Raw genomic sequence first — 23,136 nt, 5'->3', positions numbered from 1 at the left:
CCGGCAATCTGACGCAGCAGCTGCCATTTGCGTCTAAAAATAGAAGACCACCAACGCTCACACACTGAGGATGCCTGTTTGCCCCATTCAAGCAGCTATCTCATTAGTTCCTTGTGTGAGTGTAGCTGATCTGGCGATACTGGAGTAGAAACCGCGGGCGGTCAATCGATTTCAAGCTGAATCTCGTCCCTAGAATGAACCAGTGTCGAGCAAGTAGTCATATACAGTGTGGTAAGTCCCAGGTAACAATTTGATGCTGAATAATCGGTTTTGCAACCATTTTATAGCAGTCTTCATTTGAACAAAAGCAGAGCACAAGATGTACAATAATTTATTCAACCCCTAAACATCCATTTTTGATGATTTTATTCAACTTCAAGCTGGTTTGAGGTTCATTGAAAGGCTGATGTAAGGCTTAATATGCACTTAGTCAGCAATCAGTAAAATTAATTGAGTTTGGTTTAAAATAAAAAAATGAACCTATCTTCACCATTTGCGGCTTTCCATTTCCAGAAGAGATGCTTCGGAATGTATAAATTTATCTATGGGAAAACTGGGAATTGAACTCGGAACTCATGATTTATGGTTACTCACATTATCATCTACACCACAAACACACACATGTATACATATCCTCGAAAACAAGAGCAATGCATGTTGTATTCAAATAATCAAGAACTCAAGTTGAGCTAAAGCTGTATTGGGGCTGAAGAAGCTTTGTGGACTCCGTGATAACACTGCTTGGGTCAGCTGTAAAAAAATATTTGATTAATGGTTGAACAGCAGATGATTAATTCTGAATATTGGTGTACGTTTCAAAGCTGGTTACAGAGATGAATAATATTCTATTCAACTTGATATTCAGCAATACTTCAGACCAGTGTTCAGCTGTCATTGTATTCAGCCACTGTCACCATTAACCAGCCAATGTTCAGCTAATACTCTCACTGTTCAGCATTTATTGTTACTTGGGGTGTCTCAGCGTTTGATTGGTTCGATTTGAACCACTGTCCCAAGCAACACACTATGACATGAGTTACGGCAGCGCAGATTTCGATTGTATAGCAGTTAATTTAACATAGTTCTAGCCTTCTGTTAGAATTGCGTTAAAATGACGTCTATACAACCAAAACTTGCTTGTTGCTTGGATATTACTCCGATACATGAACAGTTATTCTTTGCAGGGCTTTGAGCTGATGGTCTTACAACCCAGGTTAGAGTTTTCGAAATACTCAAGATCCTCACTGGGAGAATCATGTGGTATTCGGAGCACATGTTCCAAATCAGGTTATATAATTCTGTCATGACCATTTGTGTCTTGGTACTGACATGCTTCAATATGTCGAGATATTAATTTCTTATATTGTTTTATCCTACGTATAAAGAGTTACTCAAACACAAACACTACATACTATGCAATCTAATATGGAATTCGTCTTAAACTTTCAACCTGTTAATCTACAAAATCAGCATAAGCAAACCTCAAAACGTGGCAAGATTTCAAACGGCATGACAATCCGGCTGTATAAAATTCAGACGAAAGGGATGAAATGCCAGAGTGAGATAGAGAAAAAATTAGGGAAAAACAGAGAGACAGGGAAAGAAAACGGAAAACAAATCGTAATCGAGTGAGACTGGCAAGTATTATGGATATGAATCTTCCAAAAAACCATGCAGAGCTTCTGTCGGGTGTCACACTCACGCACGGCCAGTGTCAAGACGTCACTGTCCAGCACGGTGATGGGGGGATTGCTAGTAGTGTAGTGCGCCGGCGGTGGCGACCCGGGACTGTCGGAGTTGACCGAGTTCAAGCTCGGACTGTGAGGCACACGTACGCAAACCGACGGCACTGGGGCCATGGGCGGATTGCCGGGAGCGGCGGTCGCACCGGTTTCTTCTTGGTCGTGCTGATGATGGTGATTGTTGTTGTTGTTGTTGTTGATTGACGGCACTGTCCAGGAACCCAAGGGGAAAGAACGGTTACACGGAGGGTGTTTGTGAATGCGGAATTTTAAGTTTTCTGATTAAAAGAGGGTGGTTGGAAATTTCGAAGACCATGCGTATTTCAGCTCGTAGGCTGGGAACCAAACGATTCGTGAAATAATATATGAGGGTTTTTGTTCAAGGACAACTGAAGAAAAACAACTTAAAGCTCGGGAAGCACTGCAATAACTCCCAACATTGCGAATATGTACAGCTTACGGATAGACCGATGGCAGATTGGGTGTATGGTGAAACAACGCGCGTATCGACTGTATGTGATTGTCCTTTGCAACTGAGTGGATGTCGTACCCGTTTTCTAAATTGATTGAAACACATTGAAAGCAATAGCTTGTAATACAATTAGAAGCATGGAGGACGACAGGAAAACCAGCTTGCTACAGAGGTATGGGTACAATTTTGTGATTTGTTGTGTTTTGTTCTGATCTAGAGGTGATCTAGAGGTGATGGTGTCGGGAGGTTCACCCGGCTTTTGTTGGAAGTTTTCTAAATAGGTGGGCCGCCGGTTCTGACACAAAAGGCTAACCGAGCAATGTGTGTTAAGTCGACAGGCGGGGTGTGATCGTACGTATGTGGTGGTTTCTCTAGTTGTCAAAGTTTATGCTCTGGATTGTGTTAGAGTTTGGGTTTCGTGACAAGGGGACTAGACGAAAGCAGCGGAGCACATATGTAATGGTATCCAAATATCTAACAATTAGGTTATGTACTTCCATTTTCTAGAGGGGTATATTAGTGTCAAAAACTCATGAAGTTGTACGATGGAGAGACCAGAAAAAGACAAAAACCATTGGCGTAGTAAGGGAGTTTCAGCGTTTTCTGGAATCTTTCATTTTTTTTATTTTTCTCTAATTTGTTTTTGAAAGGAAACTTTTAGTACTATACATAATTTTTACTGTTGATCTTTAGACGCGTTTGGAGATTTGTTTTAGTATCGTACAAAGTGGGCTGAAGCGTATCAGATTTTCATGAAACTTTTTCCACAGGCAGGGCTCGTGGATATATGAACAAAAAAAATTGAAAAAAAAAAACAGTTCCCCAGATTTTCCAGGTGATTTTTTTGTTTTCCCCTGACACTACTATTTTAACTCACGAACAAAGCATCATCGTAGAAACGAAGTTTTCTTTAGAAAGCAAATTTTCTAAGAAATCAAAAAAAATATGAACTGGAAAAAGTTTTTCAACAATACTTTTCACAGTTAAGAAAATTTGTAAAGAAAAGCCGGAAAATCTATGCCCGAATTCGCGGATAATTTTCAAAAAATATTTTTGAGAAGGTTACTTTATAAGCTTTTATCGCTGAAATTTTTGGATTGCACTTTTTTTTTGTTTCTGAGCTATGCCCAATTTTGTTGAAAATTGTCCAAATGTGCCATATAATAGCATTGGGCAAATCTGGCTGAGAAATCGATTTTTGTGAATCGATTCGAATCGGATCAGCAGAATCAAATCACCTATTTGATCGAATGATTAAATGAAATAAATTCCCGCAGACTGCTGAGAGAAATTCCTCCACAATATTCAAAGAGACTCCTCCAGAAATCTGGAAGGAGTTTCTCTAGAATTATAAGAGAGATATCTTCAGAATGCTGAACATGACCAGAATCCTGAGTGACATTAACTAGAAAAGAAAACAAGACTCTTCCAGTATCATGGAAGGAATTCACTCTGAATTCTTTTAAGGATTTTCCTAGAATCCTGTGAGAGAGATTACTCCATGTCTATGAAACGTATTGCCTCAGAGTCCCGAAAGGGATTCTCTCAGAATCCTGTGATAGATAGTCTCAGAATCCTAAGAGAAACTTTTCCTTGGGATTCTCTCGAAATGTTCCAGATTCGTAAATAGGATTATCCTAGAATTCTAAGATGAATCCTCCCAGAATCATGAGAGGAATTTTAAGAGCTTTTCTTCCACATTCTTTTGATAAATTCATCTAGAATTGTGAGAGAGATTCCCACAGAACAAAAAAGATTTTGGAAATTCTAAGATGAATTCCCCAAGAAACTTGAAAGAAATGACCCAGAATCCTAAAAGGCGTAGCTGAGAACCAGAGATGCCAGATTATATTATCAAAAATCTGTATCAATACAGATTTATCTGTATCACCGTGTTTGAAGGTATAGCAGACACCGATAGACCTAGATTTCAATAGAAACTAATAAAAATGTACTACTTTTTGACAACTTTTAATTTTAACTGTTATTTTTCTAAAACATATGTAAAAATGCATAAATTTTCATTAATTCTTCAAAGTTTAAGCAGCAATTTATAACTTTATAAATTGCTGCTTAAACTTTGAAGAATTATTCAATTTATTGAAAATTACTTCAAATTTATGCTTTCTGGAGACATCTGCTTCACATTTTAAAAATCTGTATTTTTCTGTACTCTGTATCTTATCTGTAAAGAAGGTCAAAAATCTGTATAATACAGAAAAATCTGTATATCTGGCATCTCTGCTTAGAACCCTAAGAAGGATTTTAGAATTTTGAGAAAGGTTCCCTCAAAAGACTGGGCGTGTTTGCCAAGGATTCCCCCAGAAACTTGAGAAAAATTCCTCTAGAATCCTTTTAAGTATTCCCCCAGAATTCCCCTAAAATTCTGGGTGGAATCCTTTAGAATGCTGTGAATAAGTCTGCCAAAATCCCGAAAGGTATTCTCTAGAATTCTACGAGTGATTCCTCCAGAATCCTGAGAGGGATCATAAGAGAGGTTCTTCCAGATTCTTGAGAGAAATATATCTAGAAACCTGAGAGGGATTTTTCCGAAAATCTGATGAGGATTCTCCCTGGAAGGGATTACGAAAACTTCTAGACTTCTCCAGCATGCTGAGGATTCTCTGGAATTCTGAGCGGTATTCCCACATAAAACAAAAATAACCGCAGATTCTTGAAAGACAATCTTTGAAAGGAACAAAATATCTCAACAAAATCTTCCTATAATCAAGTCAGGGATTCTCCCTGATTACTAAAAGATATTCTCCAAGAATCCTGGAAAAGATTTCTGGGAGCAACTGCTTCAGAATACAGAAAACAGAATTCTACTGGAATTCTCGTAAAATGCTGAGTAGGATTTCATCCGAACCCTAACAAAATCTATGCGAGGGATTCTTCAAAATCTCAATTTCTCTGGGGAACTCCGCCCATGATCTCGTGAGAGATTCTTCAATAATTGGTAATTCTGAAAGAAAGTGCCCTAGAATCTTGAAAAATATAGCTCCAGAATCCCAAGGATTTCTCCAGAATAATGAGACAAATTCCCCAGAATTTTTAGAGAAATTTTCCCAGAATCCTGGTGACATTACCCCAGAAAGCCGAATTTTCAGAGAATCTTGGAAGAGCACTTAGTGGTATTCCCCCAGAATCTTAAGGGTTGATCTGAACGAACGATTTGCACATTCAAAATCAGACTGGAAAAATCATAACTTTATTTAATTCTGGACCGATTTTGATCATCGACGTCCCTGAAGAACCGGGTAAATCTCTAGTTTAGATACGTGAACCAAAATTTTAAATGGGCCATCTGGTTCCGGAGTTATTCCGGGACGTACTGGGGTATGTTTTTGGCCAGGAAAAGGGACACTATCGTTGGGTTTCTAAAACTCAGCATGCGACATATCAATCTTCATGATTTTGCAAAACAAGATCGATGGCAGTCATTTTTTAAATTTTTGGACACGTTGGACACGTTCCGGGATGTTCCGGGAACCTGGTTCTTCCGTGAAAATGGCCACTTTTATGTCTCTTCTAAGTCCTAGCATGCGACATATCAATCTTCATGATTTTGCAAAACAAGATCAAAAATAGTCATTTTGCGGATTTTTGGCCACTTTGGACACCTCCGGGTATGTTCCGGGAACCTGGTTCTTCCGTGAAAATGGCCACTTTTATGTATCATCTAAATCCCAGCATGCGACACATCAATTTTCACGATTTTGCAAAACTAGATCGAAGGAAGCAATTTCACGGATTTTTGGCCACGTTGGACACGTTCCGGAATGTTCCGGGAACCTGGTGCTTCCGTGAAAATGGACAGAATTTCCTGAAGGAACCTCTGGAGGTATTCCAGGAGAAATTTTTGAAGGAATCCCTGAAGGAATTCTTTGAAGAACCAATGGGGGTTCCAGGAGAAATCCCTGGAGGAATTCCTGGAATAATATCTGGAGAAATTACTGGTGGATGTTTCTAAAAAATCTCTGGAAGAATCCCTGTCGAATTTTTGCAAAAGATTTTAACAGGAATTCCTCCAGGGATTCTTCCAGGAATTTCTCCAGAGATTCCTACAGTAAACCCTCCAAAGATTATTCCAAAAATTTCTCCTGGGATTCCTCCAGAGATTCCTCTAGAAACAAGTATCAGGATTCCTGCAGGAGTTCCTCCAGAGGTTTTTTCAGGAATTCCTCCAGGGATTCCTCCTGGAGTTTTCTCCAGGAACCTCCATTGGTTCCTCAAGAAATTTCTTCAGGAATCTCCGTGGTTCCTCAAGGAATTCCTTCAGGAATTCCTTCAGAAATTCCTCCAGGAAAACCTCTAGAGATTCCTTCAGAAAATTCTGCAGAGACTTTTCCTTAAATTTTTCCTGGGATTCTTCCAGAGATTCCTCCAGAAACATCCATCAGGGATTCCTCCAGAGATTTCTCCAGGAATTCTTCCAGGGATTCCTCCAAGAAGAATTCCTCCAGGAATGGCTCCAGCGATTTCTCCAGGAACCTCCATTGGTTCTTCAAGGAATGTATCCTGGAATTCCACAGCGATTCCTCCAAGAACTTCCATTGATTGCTCAAGGAATTCCTCCAGGGATTTCTCCATGGATTCCTCTAGAATTTGCTCCATGGATTCTTCCAGGGATTCCTCCAGGAATTCCTCCAGAGATTCCTCCAGAAAATTCTCCAAAGATTTTTCCAAAAAATCCCTCCTGGGATTCCACCAGATATTCCTCTAGGAACAAGTATCAGAAATTCCTCCAAGAATTTCTCTAGGGATTCCTCCAGGAGTTCCTCGAAAGATTTTTCCAGGAATTCCTCAGGGATTCCTCCTGGAGTTCTCTCCAGGAACCTCCATTGGTTCCTGGAGAAAGTCATCCTGGAATTCCTCGAGGATTCCTCCAGAAATTTCTCCAGGAACCTTCATTGATTCCTCAAGGAATTCCTCCATGGATTCTTCCAGGGATTCCTGCAGGAATTTCCCCAGGAATTCCTTCTGGAATTTCTTCAGGAATTCCTCCAGGAATACCTCCAAAGATTTCTTCTGAAATTTCTCCAGAGATTCTTCCTAAAATTTCTCCTGAATTTCTTCCAGAGATTCCTCCAGAAACATCCATTGGTTCCTCAAAGACTTCCTCCAGGGATTTCTGCAGAAATTTTTTCAGGAATTCTTCCAGAGATTTCTCCAGAAATACCTCCAGAGATTTCTCCAAGAATACCTCCAGAGATTCCTTCAGGAAATCCCCCAGAGTTTCTCCCGAAAATTCCTCCTGAGATTCTTCCAGCGATTCCTCCAGGAACATCCTTTAGGAATTCCTCCAGAGATTTCTCTAAGAACTCCTCCAGGAATCCCTCCAGAAATTCCGCAGAGATTCCCCCAGGAGTTCCTCCAGAGATTTCTCCAGGAACCTCCATTGGTTCCTCAAAAAATCTTCAAGGGAGTCCTCCATGGATTCTTCCAGAAATTCCTCCATGGATTCTTCCAGGGATTCTTCCAGGAACTCCTCCAGAGATTCCTCCAGAAAATCCTCCAAAGATTCTTCCAAAAATTCCTCCGGGGATTCCTCCAGAGATTCATGTAGGAACAAGTATAAGGAATTGCTCCAAGAATTCTTCCAGGGATTCCTCCAGGAGTTTCTTCAGAGATTTTGCCAGGAATTCCTCCAAGGATTCCTCAAGGAATTCCTCCTGGAGTTCTCTTCAGGAACCTCCATTGGTTCCTCAAGAAAGTCATTATGAAATTCCTCAGGGATTCCTTCAGAAATTTCTCCAGGAACCTCCATTGGTTCTTCAAGGAGTTCCTCCATGGAATCTTCCAGGGATTACTACAGGAATTTCTTGAGAAATTCCTTTGGGAATTTCTTCAGGGATTCTTCCAGAAATTCCTTCAGAAAATTCTCCAGAGATTCTTTCTAAAATTTCTCCTGAGATTCTTCCAGAGATTCCTCCATCAAGAACTCCTCCAGAGATTTCTCCAGGAATTTCTCCAGGAGTGGCTCCAGAGATTTCTGCAGGAACCTCCATTGGTTTTTCAAAGAATTTATCCTAGAATTCTCCAGAAATTCCTCCAGAAGTTCCTCCAGAGATTCCCACAGAGATTCCTCCAAGAATATCTCCAGAGATTCCTTCAGGAAATCCTCCAGAGATTCTCCCGAAAATTCCTCCTGAGATTATTCCAGAGATTCCTCCAGGAACATCCATCAGGAATTCCTCCAGAGATTTCTCTAAGAACTCCTTCAGGAATCCCTCCAGGAATTCTGCAGGGATTCCCCCAGGAGTTTTTCCAGAGATTTCTCCAGGAACTTCCATTGGTTCTTCAACGAATTCATCCTGAAATTCTACAGGGATTTCTCCAGGAGTTCCTCCAGAGATTTTTTCAAGAATCCTTCATTGGTTCCTCAAAGAATTCCTACAGGGATTCCTCCAGGGATTTCGGCAGATTTCGTCAGTATAAAAACTGTTCACAATGGAAATGTTCATAACGACTTGAATATACAGAATAAAATATAATTAGCTAACAAAAAAGCTCACAAATCAAATAAGCGATGTGGCGAAAAAATGCAATGGAACTCAGAACAAAAATATAAGTTTCTTATATAGCGGCAGTCTTATAAATCCGGAATAATTTCCTATAATTGTCGGCGAAAAAGTCTTGATCGTATTTAAAGCTTCAAAATGCAATTTATATCAAAAATCGGGACACCCAAATTCAAACGATAAGGTTTTACAATTTGGGAGATACTTAGGAATTCCTGATTCTTGTTCCTAGAGGTATCTCTGGAGTAATCCCAGGAGAAATTTTTGGAACAATCTTTGGAGGATTTTCTGGAGGAATCTCTGGAGAAATTCCTGGAGGAATCCCTGGAGGAATTCTTGTAAAAATCTCTGGAGAAACTCCTGCAAAAATTCTACAAGGATTCTTCCAGAGATTCTTTTAGGAGCATTCACCAGTAATTTCTCCAGATTTTATTCCAGGAATTCCTCCAGGGATTTCTCCAGAAACCTCCACGGAATTCATCCTGAAAATCCTCTGGAATTCCTCCAGGAGTTCCTCCAGGAACCACCATTGGTTCTTCAATGAATTCCTCCAGGGATTCCTCCATTGGTTCCTCAAGGAATTCCTTCCTCCATGAATTTCTCCAGGAATGCCTCCAGAGGTTTCTTCAGGAAATTCTGGCCATTTTCACGGAAGCATCAGGTTCCGGAAAATCCCGGAGCGTGTCCAACGTGGCCAAAAATCCATGAAATGACTTCCTTCGATCTTGTTTTGCAAAATCATGAAGATTGATATGTCGAATGCAGGGATTTAGAACATACATAAAAGTGGCCATTTTCACGGAAGCACCAGGTTCCCGGAACCTCCCGGAACGTGTTCTACGTGGTCAAAACTCCGCGAACTGACTTCTTTCGATCTTGCTTTGCAAAATCAATTTAGTAGTCCCTCGATTTTATGTACTTCAATTTCATGTACATTTCACCTCGATTTTATTAACATTTTTCAATGGTGAAAAAAAAAAGAAATTTTATATTTTTGAATCGAAAGAAAAATCGAATGTAAAAAATCGATTCGGTCGATTTTGGTGGGCCTCAATATCGATTCAAAAAATCGATTAATCGGAACTAAAAAATCGATGCTGACATCGATTCAAAATTGCCCAACGCTACCATATAAGCCTTTTTTTAAATTGTATCTCAAGAACGAAGCATCGTAGAAATAAAGTTTTTTTAGAAAATGAAAGCAATTTTTTTCAGGAATAAGAAAAAATATGAAGTGAAAATAGTTTTCCACAAAGTTTTCCACCGTTGAGAAAATTCATAAGAATAGCCGGAAAAACTATGTTCGAACTCGCGGAAAATTAAAAAAAAAAACATTTTTTTTGAGAGAGTAATTTCATAAGCTTCGATTGCTGGAATTTTCGAATGCACTTTTTTTTTTCATTCCAGAGTTATGACCAGGTTTGTGAAAAAAGTATCATACAATATAAGCTTACATGGCCATGCATTCCAAAAATTTCAGCGATCAAGGCTTATGATATCACCTTTTCAAAAAATTTTTTTTGAAAATTTTCCGTGAGTTCGGGCATAGTTTTTCCGGCTATTCTTTATGAATTTTCTCGACGGTAAAAAAATGTGGAAAACTTTTTCAAGTTCATATTTTTCTGATAGGATTTCTGAGAAAATTTGCTTTCATTTTCTAAAAAAACTTTCTTTTTACGATACTTCGTTCTTGAGTTATGATTTTTCAGAGAAAAAACTTATATGGCACATTTGGGCATTTTCCAACAAAATTGGCCATAACTCAAAAGAAAAAAAGTGCATTCCAAAAATTTCAGCGATTAAAGCTTATAAAATAAACTTCTCAAACATATTTTTTTTAAAGCTTCCACGAGTTCGGGCATAGTCTTTCCGGCTTTTCTTTAAGGTAGAAAATTTTAGGGAAAACTTTTTCCGTTCATATTTTTTTTATATCTCATTTTCTAAAAAAATCTTTCTACGATGCTTCGTTTTTAAGTTAAGATTAAAAAAAGGCTTTTATGGCACATTTGGACATTTTCCAACAAAATTGGCCATTACTTAAAATCAGAAAAAAATATTCCAAAAATTTCAGCGATTAAAGCTTAACTAATCTTCTCAAAAATATGTTTTTGAAAATTTTCCATGAGTTTGGCATAGTTTTCCAGCTTTTCTTTACGATTTTTGTCAACTGTGAAAAAAATTGTGGAAATCTTTTTCCACTTCATATTTTCTTGGATTTCTTAAGAAATTTACTTGAATTTTCTTAAAAAAAACATTGTTTTTACGATGTTTCGTTTTGTGTGAAGAATTAGCATTAAGTAAAAATTAACAAATACAAAGAAATTAAAAAAAAAGATGCTTCGTTCTTGCGTTATGATTTTTCAAAGTAAGTAGTGTCAGGGAATAGCAAAAAAAATCCACTTGAGTTTTCCGGGAAAACAGGCAACCCTGATTTTTTTGCCATTTTTTTTGTTCATATTTGTACGATAGTGAAAAAAATCCCCATTCTCATCAAATCGTAACTGACAACCCTTCTCAAAAATCGAACTGTAACTGTCACAAGCTAAGTAAAATTTCAAAAAAAAAACTATTTTAAAAAATCGCTTTTAAGTCCTACAGTTTGGAGAAATCGGAATTTTATTTTTCATCAAAAAAACGTTCAAATTTTATCTGAAATAAATTATTATTTTCTCTGACAACCGTATATAAAAATAAGCGTTTAAAAAAAGGAATTTCCAACATTTTTTTGTTTTTAATTTTTAGTTTTTGTTTTCGATTTTATTTGATAAAATCGACATGTCCTAATAGGGTATGTGTGCCATCAGTAATCTCACGCTCCCATTTTCATCCTATTCGAAAACAAGCGATTACGGCACCGATTGAATCCATTCTTTCTGTGTTGGGTTGCTTAGGTGCTCATTTCTAACAAAAAATACAAAAATAATAAGAAACAAAACAAACAGCGCTTCAATTCTTTGTTTTTCATAGGATGAAAATAGGAGCCAAATGCTAAATAAGGGAACCAATACCCTAGTTTCCTTGATATTTGAGAGGGGTGCTACCAAAATTTGTTCAAATTGGCGTGAAATGCATCCTTTAGTTTTCTTTTTTTAAGAATTTCATATTATATCACAAATCGAAAAGGAAATAGTGTTCCATTATCTTAAAATTACATCAATAAATAAGATGTAATTTTGAAATCACCATTACTACGCCAATGGCAACGACGAGGGTGGAGGGCAGAAACCGTACATCAACTGAAACATTCAACTTAGAGGGGAACTCTACCTAGATAATAGGAAACAAGTATCGAAAAAACAAAAACTTTCAACAACTTACCCTCCTTCGGAGGCTGGTCGGGGCTTTGTGTTTGGTTCTGGTTGACCACGAAGGCCGAATTCTCCTCCTTGGTGATGCTCATGTAGTAGCAGGTATCGTCCTTCTTCATGATATGTCGCGGACCGGGATTCAGCAGAATCGTGTCCTCGTAGAACTCAGGTAACTCGGCAGGTCTAACACCGACTAAGGCAACGCCGTATCTGGGAAGTTGGTTCAAGCACGATTAGATTCAGGTTCATTTCATCTTCCTGAAAAAAAAAAACAAAATACTCACTTCCTATGCGAATGAAAACTAGCGTAGGTGAAGCTCTTCCCCTCGTACTCGCCGAAGAATCGACTGTCACCGAGCACGATATGGTAAATTTCATTTCCGGAACATTTCCCGTACAGTCGGTGCCACTCCTCCGCCGACTGCTGGCCTTCCCTGTTGGCATGAATGATTGGAATGGGAAAAAAATATCAGCTGAAGTTCTACCTGGGTGGGCGGGTATTTCGCAACCACTTGCCGGGAATAGGGTTTTTATGCATACAAAAATAGCATACTACTTACTGGCCCCTCGACGTATGCAGCAGGAGTGTCACCAGCGTACTCGCCCCCGGGCAGGTGCAGTTGTTCGCTAATAAGGCGTATTTAAACTCGTCCTCGCAAACGACATGCTCGGCGAACTTGACGTGCAGCTTGTTCTCCGGTCTGGAATGAATAGATTGGAATGTTGTGGTGTATTGTGTTTTTTTAACGCTTCATATGTTTTTTTTTTTTCAAAAAAAGTATTTAATATCCTTTGCGATGTACTTGTAAAACGTTCTTCTCAGAAAATTTTAGATATCATTTTTTTTTTTTCATTTATAGCGTTCATAGATAAGCATTTACTATTGTTGGCTTATTTGTTTGTTTATTTGGAATACGACTAGAGTTTTGATAAATAGTTCCTCTTTTATTGGCAATTGTTGGACAAAATTGACCCACAGATATGCCCACAAACATTAGAGTTTTAAAACATGTTTCAATGAGAATTCAAATAATTAAATCAACACTTAATCAAGCTAGAGCATTTATTTTACTTATAGTTAAAATTATTTGTGGTTTCCTGCATTCTGTGATGTATATTCAGAAGTTTGTTTTCAATTATTAGAAAAACGGGTTTTCAAAAATATCGGTTTTGGTGTTTGAATTCAACTTTCAGGTTCAAAAGGTTCACGGATATATTTTCAAAATTTTTCTCAAGCTTAATTTCATGCGTAGAAAACAATTTCTTTAGCGATGTTATAGAAAAATATAACAATTTGTGCAGAAGCTTCCAAATGTCTTTTAGAGAATGTTCTTCCGCATGCAAACGAAATGTAAGGAGCAAATGTTATTGATAAGCATCTGATATTACTATATATGAAGGCAGAATATGTGTGAAAAAATATTGCTTATCCAATCATTCCTAAATGGCAGAGCTACAAAGTTGTGCCCATACTTTCTGGGACACCTCATATTGATTAGAAACCTAATAGGGTAACTCTTGGCTCCAAACTAATTGTTGAACATTTGGAACTGGAATTTTTGTTTTTATTGGTTATTCTGTGTAGTCCAGAATCAAAATGCCAAATGTTGACCGATACTCGCTTATTGTTGAATGTTTCACACCGATCGACGAAGTTCCAAATTATTGGTTATGAATTAGAGAGATTTTTATTTACTTCACGTGACTTTCAGGTTTCGGAAGGGTTCCAGGAAGTTTAAGAGGGTTTTATGAGCTTTCAAGCAAATTTTAAAAATGTTTTAGAGGAACTTCAAAGCATGTGTAGGTGTTTCAAGGGGATTATGGTGGTAACGGAATGGCTTCCGAGAGATCAAAGGTTTCTTAGGTATCTCTGAATTCATGGATGTTTTGGAATTTCAAGACCTTTCAAGAGGTTCCAGAGGGATTTTTCGGGGTTTCAGGGGGTCTTAGGGTCTTTCAAGGGGGTTTCTGATGAAATTTCAGGGAATTTTAGATGATTTTTAAAAAGAAGTTTCAGGGTGTTTTCAGAAAGTTTTCATGGTATTTCAAGGCGTTTCGGGGGGTATAGAAGTGGTTTCTCCTGAAAACGTCTGGAACACGTCTGAATACTTTGAAACCCCTAGAACGCCTTTAAAACCCTCTGACGCCTCCTGGAAGTCTCTGGAGCCTTCGGATACCCTTTGTGACCTTTGAAACGCATCTGAAACCTCTTGAATCCCCCTGGAATGCCTTTGTATCTATCTGGAAACAGGTGGAAAACCCCTGAACCCTTTTAAAAGCCCTGTAACGCATTTCAAACCTTCCGAAACTTTCTGAATGCCCATGAAAGCACTGATACTTTCTGGAACGCCTCTGACACCCTTTGAGAACTCTCTGAAATCCCCTTGAATCTCCTTGAAGTATCCCTGAAGTTAGAATATCATGGAAAATTCCTGAAACCTGTGAAACCCTTGGAAAACATCTGTAACGTCCCTGGAACCCGCATTACACTGCTGAGATACCCTGGAACATCACTGGAACGCTCCTAGAAACTCCCTGAAGGCCTCCAGAAACCGTCTAGAATCACTTTCCACCCTGATTCAATAAAGGACCGAAATCAGATTGACTTCTATTTAGTAGGGTGACGATAGATATTATCTGCGGCTTTGTTCTCTTCGTCATGAAGGGTTTTTGTCGGCCAAATTAGCTGAAACTTGGTTGGAAAGGATTTGCGACCAAGACTGAGTTCAAAAGCTTTAAAAAAAACCCTCCATGACGAAGGCAATAAAACTTCCCAAAAACACAGTTTCCCCTATGTTTATTATTTAATTGGAACCAAGATTTGCTCTTCGTGAGGTCAGTTTTGGTTGCGACTGTAATGGGATGTAATTTGAAAGTTGCTTTTTCGGTCTCAACAAAATTCAAATACTACTATTTAATCTTGTAAAACGTTTCGGTCTTATTTAGGATCGTCATCAGGGCCTATTAAATTGATAGCTTGTTTTATTTGATGGTTTTTACATGAATAATGAAAATAACAATTTTAACCAATTATTACAGATTCTTCATCCATTGTGTTCTATTGAACAAAAGTTGTTCAGCGGATCGAACAAGCGCGAGGTTTAAAACTCCAGAGCGGTAAAATTCCAAAAGGGTTTTTCCACAGTTACCGAATCCAAACCGTTAACTGCTGTGAGAGAGTTAACACTGAAGAAAATTGCGAGGGAAGAATGAAATTGTGAGTAATAGCTTTTGCAATTACAGTCGCCTCCCCATGTCTCGATATCTCTCCCTATCTTGATGGTTTGATCGGTCCCTTCAATCTGCATACATTTTTCCTTTCAACATGTCAATATCTCCTTATCTCGATATCTCCCTATCTCGATGCAATCTCCTTCAATTTTGTTTTAGATTTTCTCTCCATGTGTCGAAATGCACATTTTCACGGGTTGCAAGACCTCATTTCCTAGGTGCAAAATATTCTAGAAAGGCGAAGTGACATCTGTTTGTTGTCGGTTTTCATAATAGCGTATGTTTTTTCAATCTAGTGTGCATTACAAATTGGTTCTTGAATTCGATCTCTCCCTTTCTCAATGGTCGCTTCAATATCGAGACATGGAGAGTCGAGTGTATGATTTTGATCGCAGAAATTCTATCAGCTGGACAACCTTTGTTCAATAGAAAACACTGGAAGAAGAATCTGTAATAATTGGTTAAAATTGCGATTTTAATTATTTATGTAAAAACTATCAAATGAAACAAAAAACCAATTTTAGTGTCCCTGATGAAGGTCCTAGATGCGACCGAAACGTCGGACGAGATTAAATAACATTATTTGAATTATGCCGAGACTGAAAAAGCCTTTTGTCATCAAACATAAAACATTACTCAGGCCCTGAAACTTCCAAAGAGGTTCCTGAACCCCTTCCCCTCTAATACTCTGAGATTGCCTTAAACCGCTTAAGAGCACCTCACAAAACAAATCTGAAATCTCTCACGAACCTCCCGAAAAACTCCTTGAAACTCCTGCAACCCATTTGAAACCTCTCTGAGCTCTCTGGTACGCCTTTGTCACCTCTTAAAACTTTCTAAACCCTTTAAGTGTTGAATTAGCTAGATGTTAAAATGCACGTTAATAAAAACAAAACAAAAACCTCTAAGCCCTCTGACTTCACTCAGGAGCCCATTTACAGCCTTCATAAAACCATTTATTCCTCCTTTTTCACAGACGTCTCAGGGGCCTTAATTCCCAGGGATAAGGGAGTTAGAGTTTCGAGGCGTTTAAATGCGTTTCATGGAGAGTCATGGAGTTACAGGGGGATTTATGGGGCTTCAGGAAAGTTTAAAAGTAGTTTATAGGGGTTTTGAGCGGTATTAGAAGAGTTTCAAAGCGTTTGTTTCAATGTTTTTCAACGCGGTTTCAATGCGTTTCTAGGCGTTTTTGTGGTTTCTAGGGAATTTCAGGAGGCTTCAGGGTGATCCATTTTGGTAAAATCTATTATACTACCTAAATGTAATTTGATTATATTCAAATCAGTTGGAGTACTTAGGATTACGGTTAAGATTGGTTCAAGGTTCAAGGAACAGCGTGTTGAGTTATGGATTGAGATGTGTTCAGAGGAGTGGTATGATGGGAGGGGGATAGTGGTTGGGGGTAGTGTTGGAACTATTTAAGATTCCCTAAACATTTTCTTGAGCAGAAGTCATCGGAGGTAATTGCGAACATAGAATCTACAAGCTTGATCAGCCTGGAATGCCTTGAAGCCTTACTGAAACAGTCAGAAATACCCATGAAACGCTTTGAAATACCTCTGAAATTTCGTGAAACGCTCTGACCCATACTGTAACGTCATGAAGTGCCTCAGAAGCTCCCTGAAATCCCTTTGAAACTTCTTGACGCATCGAAACGCTCTGAAACACATTGTAAACCTTGTAGCATTTCTAAAATCCCTCTGAAATCCCTGTGAAGCCCCCAAATGCCATTGGAAACCTCCTGAAACGCCCTAAAATGCATTGTAACGCTTTTTTAACCCCCTAAAATCTTCGTGAAGTCCAAAAGACCTATCAGAAACCTCCTTTAATGCTCTGAAGCTCTCTGAAACGCATTGTTTCACCTTAAACGCCCCTAAAATCCCAGTAAAACTCATATGAGAGCCTGTGAAGCCTCCTAAGGCCCTTCTGAAACCACCTGAAACGCATAGTTCTGAATTTTAACGCCTTAAAACGCTCCTAAAATCCTAGTTAACTTAATATGAGAGTATGTGAAGCCCCCTCAAGGCCCCTCTGAAACCACTTGAAACGCACTGAAACACATAGTTATGAACTGCAACGCTTGGAAACGCCTCTGAAACCCCTTCAAATCGCCGTGAAACTCGCCAGAGAACCAGTGAAACTCTTAAAGCCCCACTGAAACCTCCAAGAGGCTCATCACAGAGCCTCTGAAACCTTCTAAAATAGCTCTGAAAGCTGCAAAAAGCCCCCGAAACACCTTGAAACGCCTCGAAACCCATATGAGAGTCTGTAAAGCCCATTAAAGCCCATCTAAAGCTTCCTGAAACGCCCAAAAAAGTATTGACATGCCTCTGAAAGTCCTCTAAATATCTACCCGTCTCTGACCATCCTTTGGAATTCCCTTGAAAACTATCTGATATTTCACATGCATCCTCTCGTCAAATTTTCTTGCCACTTGCCTTTCTTAAACTTAAATCCAGAAAACAAACAAAATATATAAGGGTTGAAATGCAATCGAGGCAGTCCCGACTGGAGATTTAAGTGTTAAACAAATGCAATGTTTTAGAAGGTAAGAAATGTTTCTGTTATGGTGTAAGATCCCTCTTTTTTGTAAAGGGGCTCCCTTACACATGAAACGGTCATCAAGCAAATAGAGCCAAATTTGATACACGGAGGTTTCAGAAGCCAATAAATGTTCCGATGGTAAAGTGAGACTTTCTGCTGCTTAGACTGCTCACATCATCTGAGATTTTTCCTTCTTTTAGTAATAGGCTGCTCTTAAAGTCACATTGTTACATTTTGTTTGCGGTCCAACTTTCGAAAATTACAACTGGTGAACACAGAAATGTTTCCTTCTTTCGAGTGCACTGTTGTATAGCTTATGGCAGTTGAACTGTTGACTCTATGGAAGATTTTTCCCTTTAAGTTACACTGATAAAGAGTTGGTTAGCAACCAATCTGCATAGTTAAACGAAAGAGTGGACCTTCACATAAAAATCAACCAAAGATAACATTTATTTAGGTGAATAAAACACGAACGATCTGTTTCTCAAGTAAGAAGTATGATCTTATACAGGGGGAGACCAAAATGTTTGGGAAAGACAACGTTTTTTTCTCTCACAAAAAAGTTCAACATGTAGTAACTTTTCATAGAGTGCATCAAAAAAACTTTTTTTTAAACTGCCATATCTCGAAGGCCAGTGAATTGAATTGAATGAAATTTTGAACGTTTATCAACAATATATTAAACTTGATACGACTTTATAAAATGTATTATTTTCTCTAGACGAATAAAGTTATAGCGGTTTGACATTTTCACCCATATAGAAGAAAATAAGTCAAATTTACAATACTGCACAAAATCCACTAAATGGGTTCTTCCTTTAGTCGAAATAGGCTCTTATATATTTTATTATAGATTTCTTGAGAACAGAAGTAGAAAATCTTTGAAAATCAAAACTAAAATGTAATGACAAAGAAGTAAAAAAATGCGTTTTTTAGAGAAAGATCCAAAAATTGTCAATCTATCATAACTTTATTCAATTTCCAAAAAGTACCTATGGTTTGAAGACTTGTGAAGCATTAATATATTGTTGATAAATTGTAATCATAAATATGAGTTACAATTAAATAAATAGCGAGGAAGTATTTAGTTTGCGATTTTCAATATCTGATTGGCTTGCTTGCACCGGGGTACGGTTTGAGAACCCCTTTGCTCCGTGCAGTGCTACCAAGAAGGGGAGGCGTATATTTTGCTCAACAGATGGCCTGTAGCGGTAGCCTGATGGATGACAGGTGTGAAGCAATTAGCGAACGGATACGGGGAAACGCAATGATCGCTTCGTGGGATGGTTGGGTCTCGAGATGGGAAAATCGGACGGCAGAGAGGACTCGAGTTGAGACTATCAAAGCGTGAACATCTCCAGAAAGTTTGACTGTGATTCGTCGTAGCGTCGAGATTCGTGATACGACCAGATACGGCCAAGCAGTGGCCTGAGTGTCCTCCTGAACCGATCGTAATTCGGCACGTTGCCAATTGAGTACAGTTGGAGCCACCCTTCATCACCAGTTCTGACCATTTTCGATTGACGAGCTGGTCCAAACCGCAAGTGATCGCCATTGCCGACCCCGTGCGGTGCCGTTGTGGGTGCTACGTTTACCACCGTCGAAGCCAGTGGTCGAGGTGGCACACCGCTTTCACCGACGTCATACGAGCCTCCTGCTGTCAGCACGGTACCCAAGAACGTCGATTTTGTCGCGGCCCTGCCCATTTTGGACGCCTGCGGGCTTCCTTTGTGATCACCTTGCACGTGACCGTCGAAGATATCGCTCTGTTGAAAGACCGCCATTACCGAACGCCCGTCGGCACCTTCCCGGGTGCGAGCATTGCTGCAGATCCGCCTTTGTTGGACACCAGTGCCCTTCCAAGCTAGTCGCCTTCGCCATCACACGGAAGACCGCTAGTACCAAGCACCCGTCAGGATCCTCCCTGGTGCGCGCGGCTGACCGCCTCCGTGGACAACGCTGCCAGTCACCGCCACGACTCCGTGCTGCCGTCGCGGCCAAGCGAACTGACAAGCCATCTTCGTTGCTACCACACACCGGCCTCCGACCACCACCACCGCCTCCAAGCCACCCTCAACACCTTCGCCGGTGGCCTACCGGCTACCCCGTCATCGCTACTGGATACGACCCCTCTCCGCTAAAGTGAATGCCTGCAAAGTGAGTAATATAAGTTCGAAAACTAATCCCCACAATCTTGCTATCTAATCAGACCCGAAAACCTCCCCACTACTCGGTTAACGACCCTGGGACTCGAGGACACAAAAGAGGCCTTTTGTGCCCGCCTCGTCGGCTGCCGTTGGTCGGCCCAGCAGCCTGAGGTTTAGGTCGATTCCCCCTCTGGGTCTCGATACACACGTCCTCGAGGAGCGGTAACAAAATGTTCAAAATTTCATTCAATTCGGTTCATTGGCTTCCGAGATATGAAAGTTAAAAAAAAAGTTGTTTAAACATTGTGATTAACGAGAACGGTTCTAACATCGCGAAAGATTTATGAATCGAGCTCAAATTTGTACCGATGATGCACATATAATAGGTTGTCAAACAGTCAAAAATATGAGAATTTTTGATGCACTCTATGAAAAGTTACAGCACGTTATTTTTTTTTTGTTAGAGATAAAAAAGTTGCCTATCCCAAACATTTTGGCCACCCCCTGTAGAAGCTTGAACTTCTTTTTAGTTAAGCATGTGGATAGTGCACATACAGCTGTAAATTCTAAAACAATGTAATAATTAAATAAATAAATAAATAGATTATGAAAACCGATGAGAACAAATGCATTTTGGAACAAATGCCCCTGATGGAAAATATCGTGCCTTTGGAGCTGGCCTTCCAATGTATATACAAATGAATTTACATATACTTTATAGTCATATAACTAATAAACGAATAAAATGACCAACAAGATTTTGAATTGATCAATTTGTTCACAGAATGACAGGTGTTCAGAAAATAAACAAAAATATTAAAAAACCTGTGAAATCATTATAATTTTTATGAGAAGACAAGAAGTTCAAAACCAACTCAACTAAACCAATCTAAAGTTTCAAAGTGCAAGAAATGAAACAATTAAAATGTGGACAATACAAGGTTTGCCGAGTCAGCTAGTACAACATACTAATAACAATTCATGATCATGAGGTTGAGATCTTCCTGAAACTTTAAGAAACTTCCTCTCACGGAGTTTCAGATGGTTTCAGGATTTTCAAGGGATTTTTGGGAATTTAAAAGAACTTAAGAATTCCAGAGGGATTTAGGAAGTTTTAAGAAGACATTATGGGGATTCAAAAAGTTTTCAGAGGGGTTTGAAGAGGTGTCATGGTTGATCAGAAGTTTGAACTACTCAGAACGCCTCTTAAACCTCATGAAATTCCCTGAAGCCTCCGTGGACCCCTTCGTACTCTCTGAAATTTGCTTAAAATCCTCTGACAAACATCCCCTAAAACCCTAAACCCTTATTTCCTATAAACCTCATAAAATTTCCTAAATCAGGAAGCTCAATGAATCCCTCTAGAAATCTCGGGTCCAGTTTGGCTTTCCATCCAACAGAATCGCAACCTAAGTAAAAAGAAAATTCGGGTTAAGCACTGTTCCTTCTAATTCCGTTAAGAATTAGCATTCTTTTTTGTTTTGTTTTCATTAACAAGTATTTTAACACTGAGCTAATTCTACAATTTCTCAATTTGCATCGTTTGGCAGATAAGTATTTCAAACTCAACTGTAAGGTCGTGTTCAGTGTCTTGTACTTGACTCGATTCAAGTACAAGGCACTGAATATGACTTAACAGTTGAGGTTGAAGTACGTATGCAAGGTCTTTTATTAAACTGTACATTGCGTTGGTGCACTGTACAAGTGATGTGTCACATGTATGTAGATCATAAGTTTTTAACACATTATTGAACGATGGTAGATTTTGCGGAAAATGGTTTATCCACTTCCCAGCAATTGGCGCAGCTGGCGCTCTGCAATTACCTGCACACTTTTCTTCCTCTCCGCTGTTGGGGATAGTTAAGTCACTGCTGCCTCACCCGCACACTTACCGGAAGATCTGCACGTACTGTGGCACGTTGGGGGCAAAGTCCTTGACCGCCCAGGAACGCAGTATCGTGTGCTCGTCGGCGGCCGTCTTGTCCGCGTAGTTGCGTGCCGCCAGGATGAAGCACGCCTCTGCCTCCGCCATCCGGGCCCGCGCCAGGTCACCGTCCTTCAGGCACGATCCCTGGATTCAGAGAATGGATAATTGTGTGTCATAATTCAAGTTTAAGATTAAAAAGTCAAAAAAGATACAATATTTCATATTCTAAAAAGGTATTATGCACAAGTATTTTCTGTAGAAAATAATTTCCAAATTATATTAGAAAAAATAATGGGAAGAGATATTAACGAGTACAAAATGAAGAGGAAAATTAAAGATGAGTAAGAACTATAAATAAGACAATATTTATGAAATATAAAAAAATAAAAATTGAGAAGAAAAAAATAAGATTGGATGAACATGGTACATAAGAATAAAAGGCGAAAGGAATTATAGGAAGTTCGAAAAGAATATCTCAAATCAAGAAACGTTATTATCAGGAAAAACAAAACAACATCTCAATCATCATTTAGTAAAAAGTTTTTGTTTGATAAAAAAATCTACTTAAAAACTGAAATCATTTTATGTTTTGGCGAATGATAAGAGTCCAAAGAGTCTGCCCATTTAAAACTACGTTATAAAAGCACCTGAATTCAAACCATAACACTCTTCCCACTCTCCCACTAGAAAAGCGTCTTGAGTGGTTCAATCGCCTTGCACAGATTCGAGTTGATTTGATTTGAAAATTCCCTCATTTTATTCCACCATCAAGAGCGCACACAATATAATAGTACAAACGACGACTACTACTGCACTACGGAGGAAGACGATGCGATGCGATGCGATGGGGTAAAATCTCACCTGAATGTAAATGACTCGCTGGGCCCAGATGGGCACCTGCAGTATCATCCGCATCGTTGTGTCGAGCTCCATCGGGCTCAGCAGCACCACGTAGTAGTCCTGCAGCAGGGGATGGGCGTAGAACTCGTTCAGGAAGTCCATGATGGTGTCGGCGTGCAGCGTCGTAGAACAGACGACCACGTGCTTCTCGCTCTGGGCCCGGTGGGACGAATAGCTGCCACCCAGTTTCTGCCGTTCCATCCACGTGAAGGCAAGCTGTTCGAACTGTTGACGAGAGAAAGAGGAGAAAAAAGGAAGGGAAACTGTGCGTTATGAAACCGAGTCGAGTCGTTTCTCTGCGTGCTTGCTGCATCTGCTGCTGCTGATGTCATAGAAAAGTA

General features: G+C 39.3%; 1 protein-coding gene across 4 annotated transcripts in view; it reads right to left on the bottom strand.

The window, feature by feature from the left end:
- LOC109408817 (potassium channel subfamily T member 2) overlaps window positions 1–23,136 on the bottom strand; it is a 564,841-nt gene that overhangs the window by 120,449 nt on the left and 421,256 nt on the right. For all 4 annotated transcript variants that reach the window (XM_062854367.1, XM_062854368.1, XM_062854369.1 and 1 more), the window contains exons 11-16: window positions 22,757–23,020; window positions 21,861–22,039; window positions 12,607–12,747; window positions 12,331–12,480; window positions 12,057–12,256; window positions 1,703–1,951 (exon numbers count right to left, since the gene is read on the bottom strand). In XM_062854367.1, coding sequence (XP_062710351.1) covers window positions 1,703–1,951; window positions 12,057–12,256; window positions 12,331–12,480; window positions 12,607–12,747; window positions 21,861–22,039; window positions 22,757–23,020 — 1,183 coding nt within the window. The remainder of the gene's footprint in view (window positions 1–1,702; window positions 1,952–12,056; window positions 12,257–12,330; window positions 12,481–12,606; window positions 12,748–21,860; window positions 22,040–22,756; window positions 23,021–23,136) is intronic.

The sequence above is a fragment of the Aedes albopictus genome, chromosome 2, assembly GCF_035046485.1.
Source record: "Aedes albopictus strain Foshan chromosome 2, AalbF5, whole genome shotgun sequence".
Classification (NCBI taxonomy): domain Eukaryota; kingdom Metazoa; phylum Arthropoda; class Insecta; order Diptera; family Culicidae; genus Aedes; species Aedes albopictus.
Note: the sequence above shows the minus strand (reverse complement) of the source record. Positions and strands in the feature narration are given on the sequence as shown.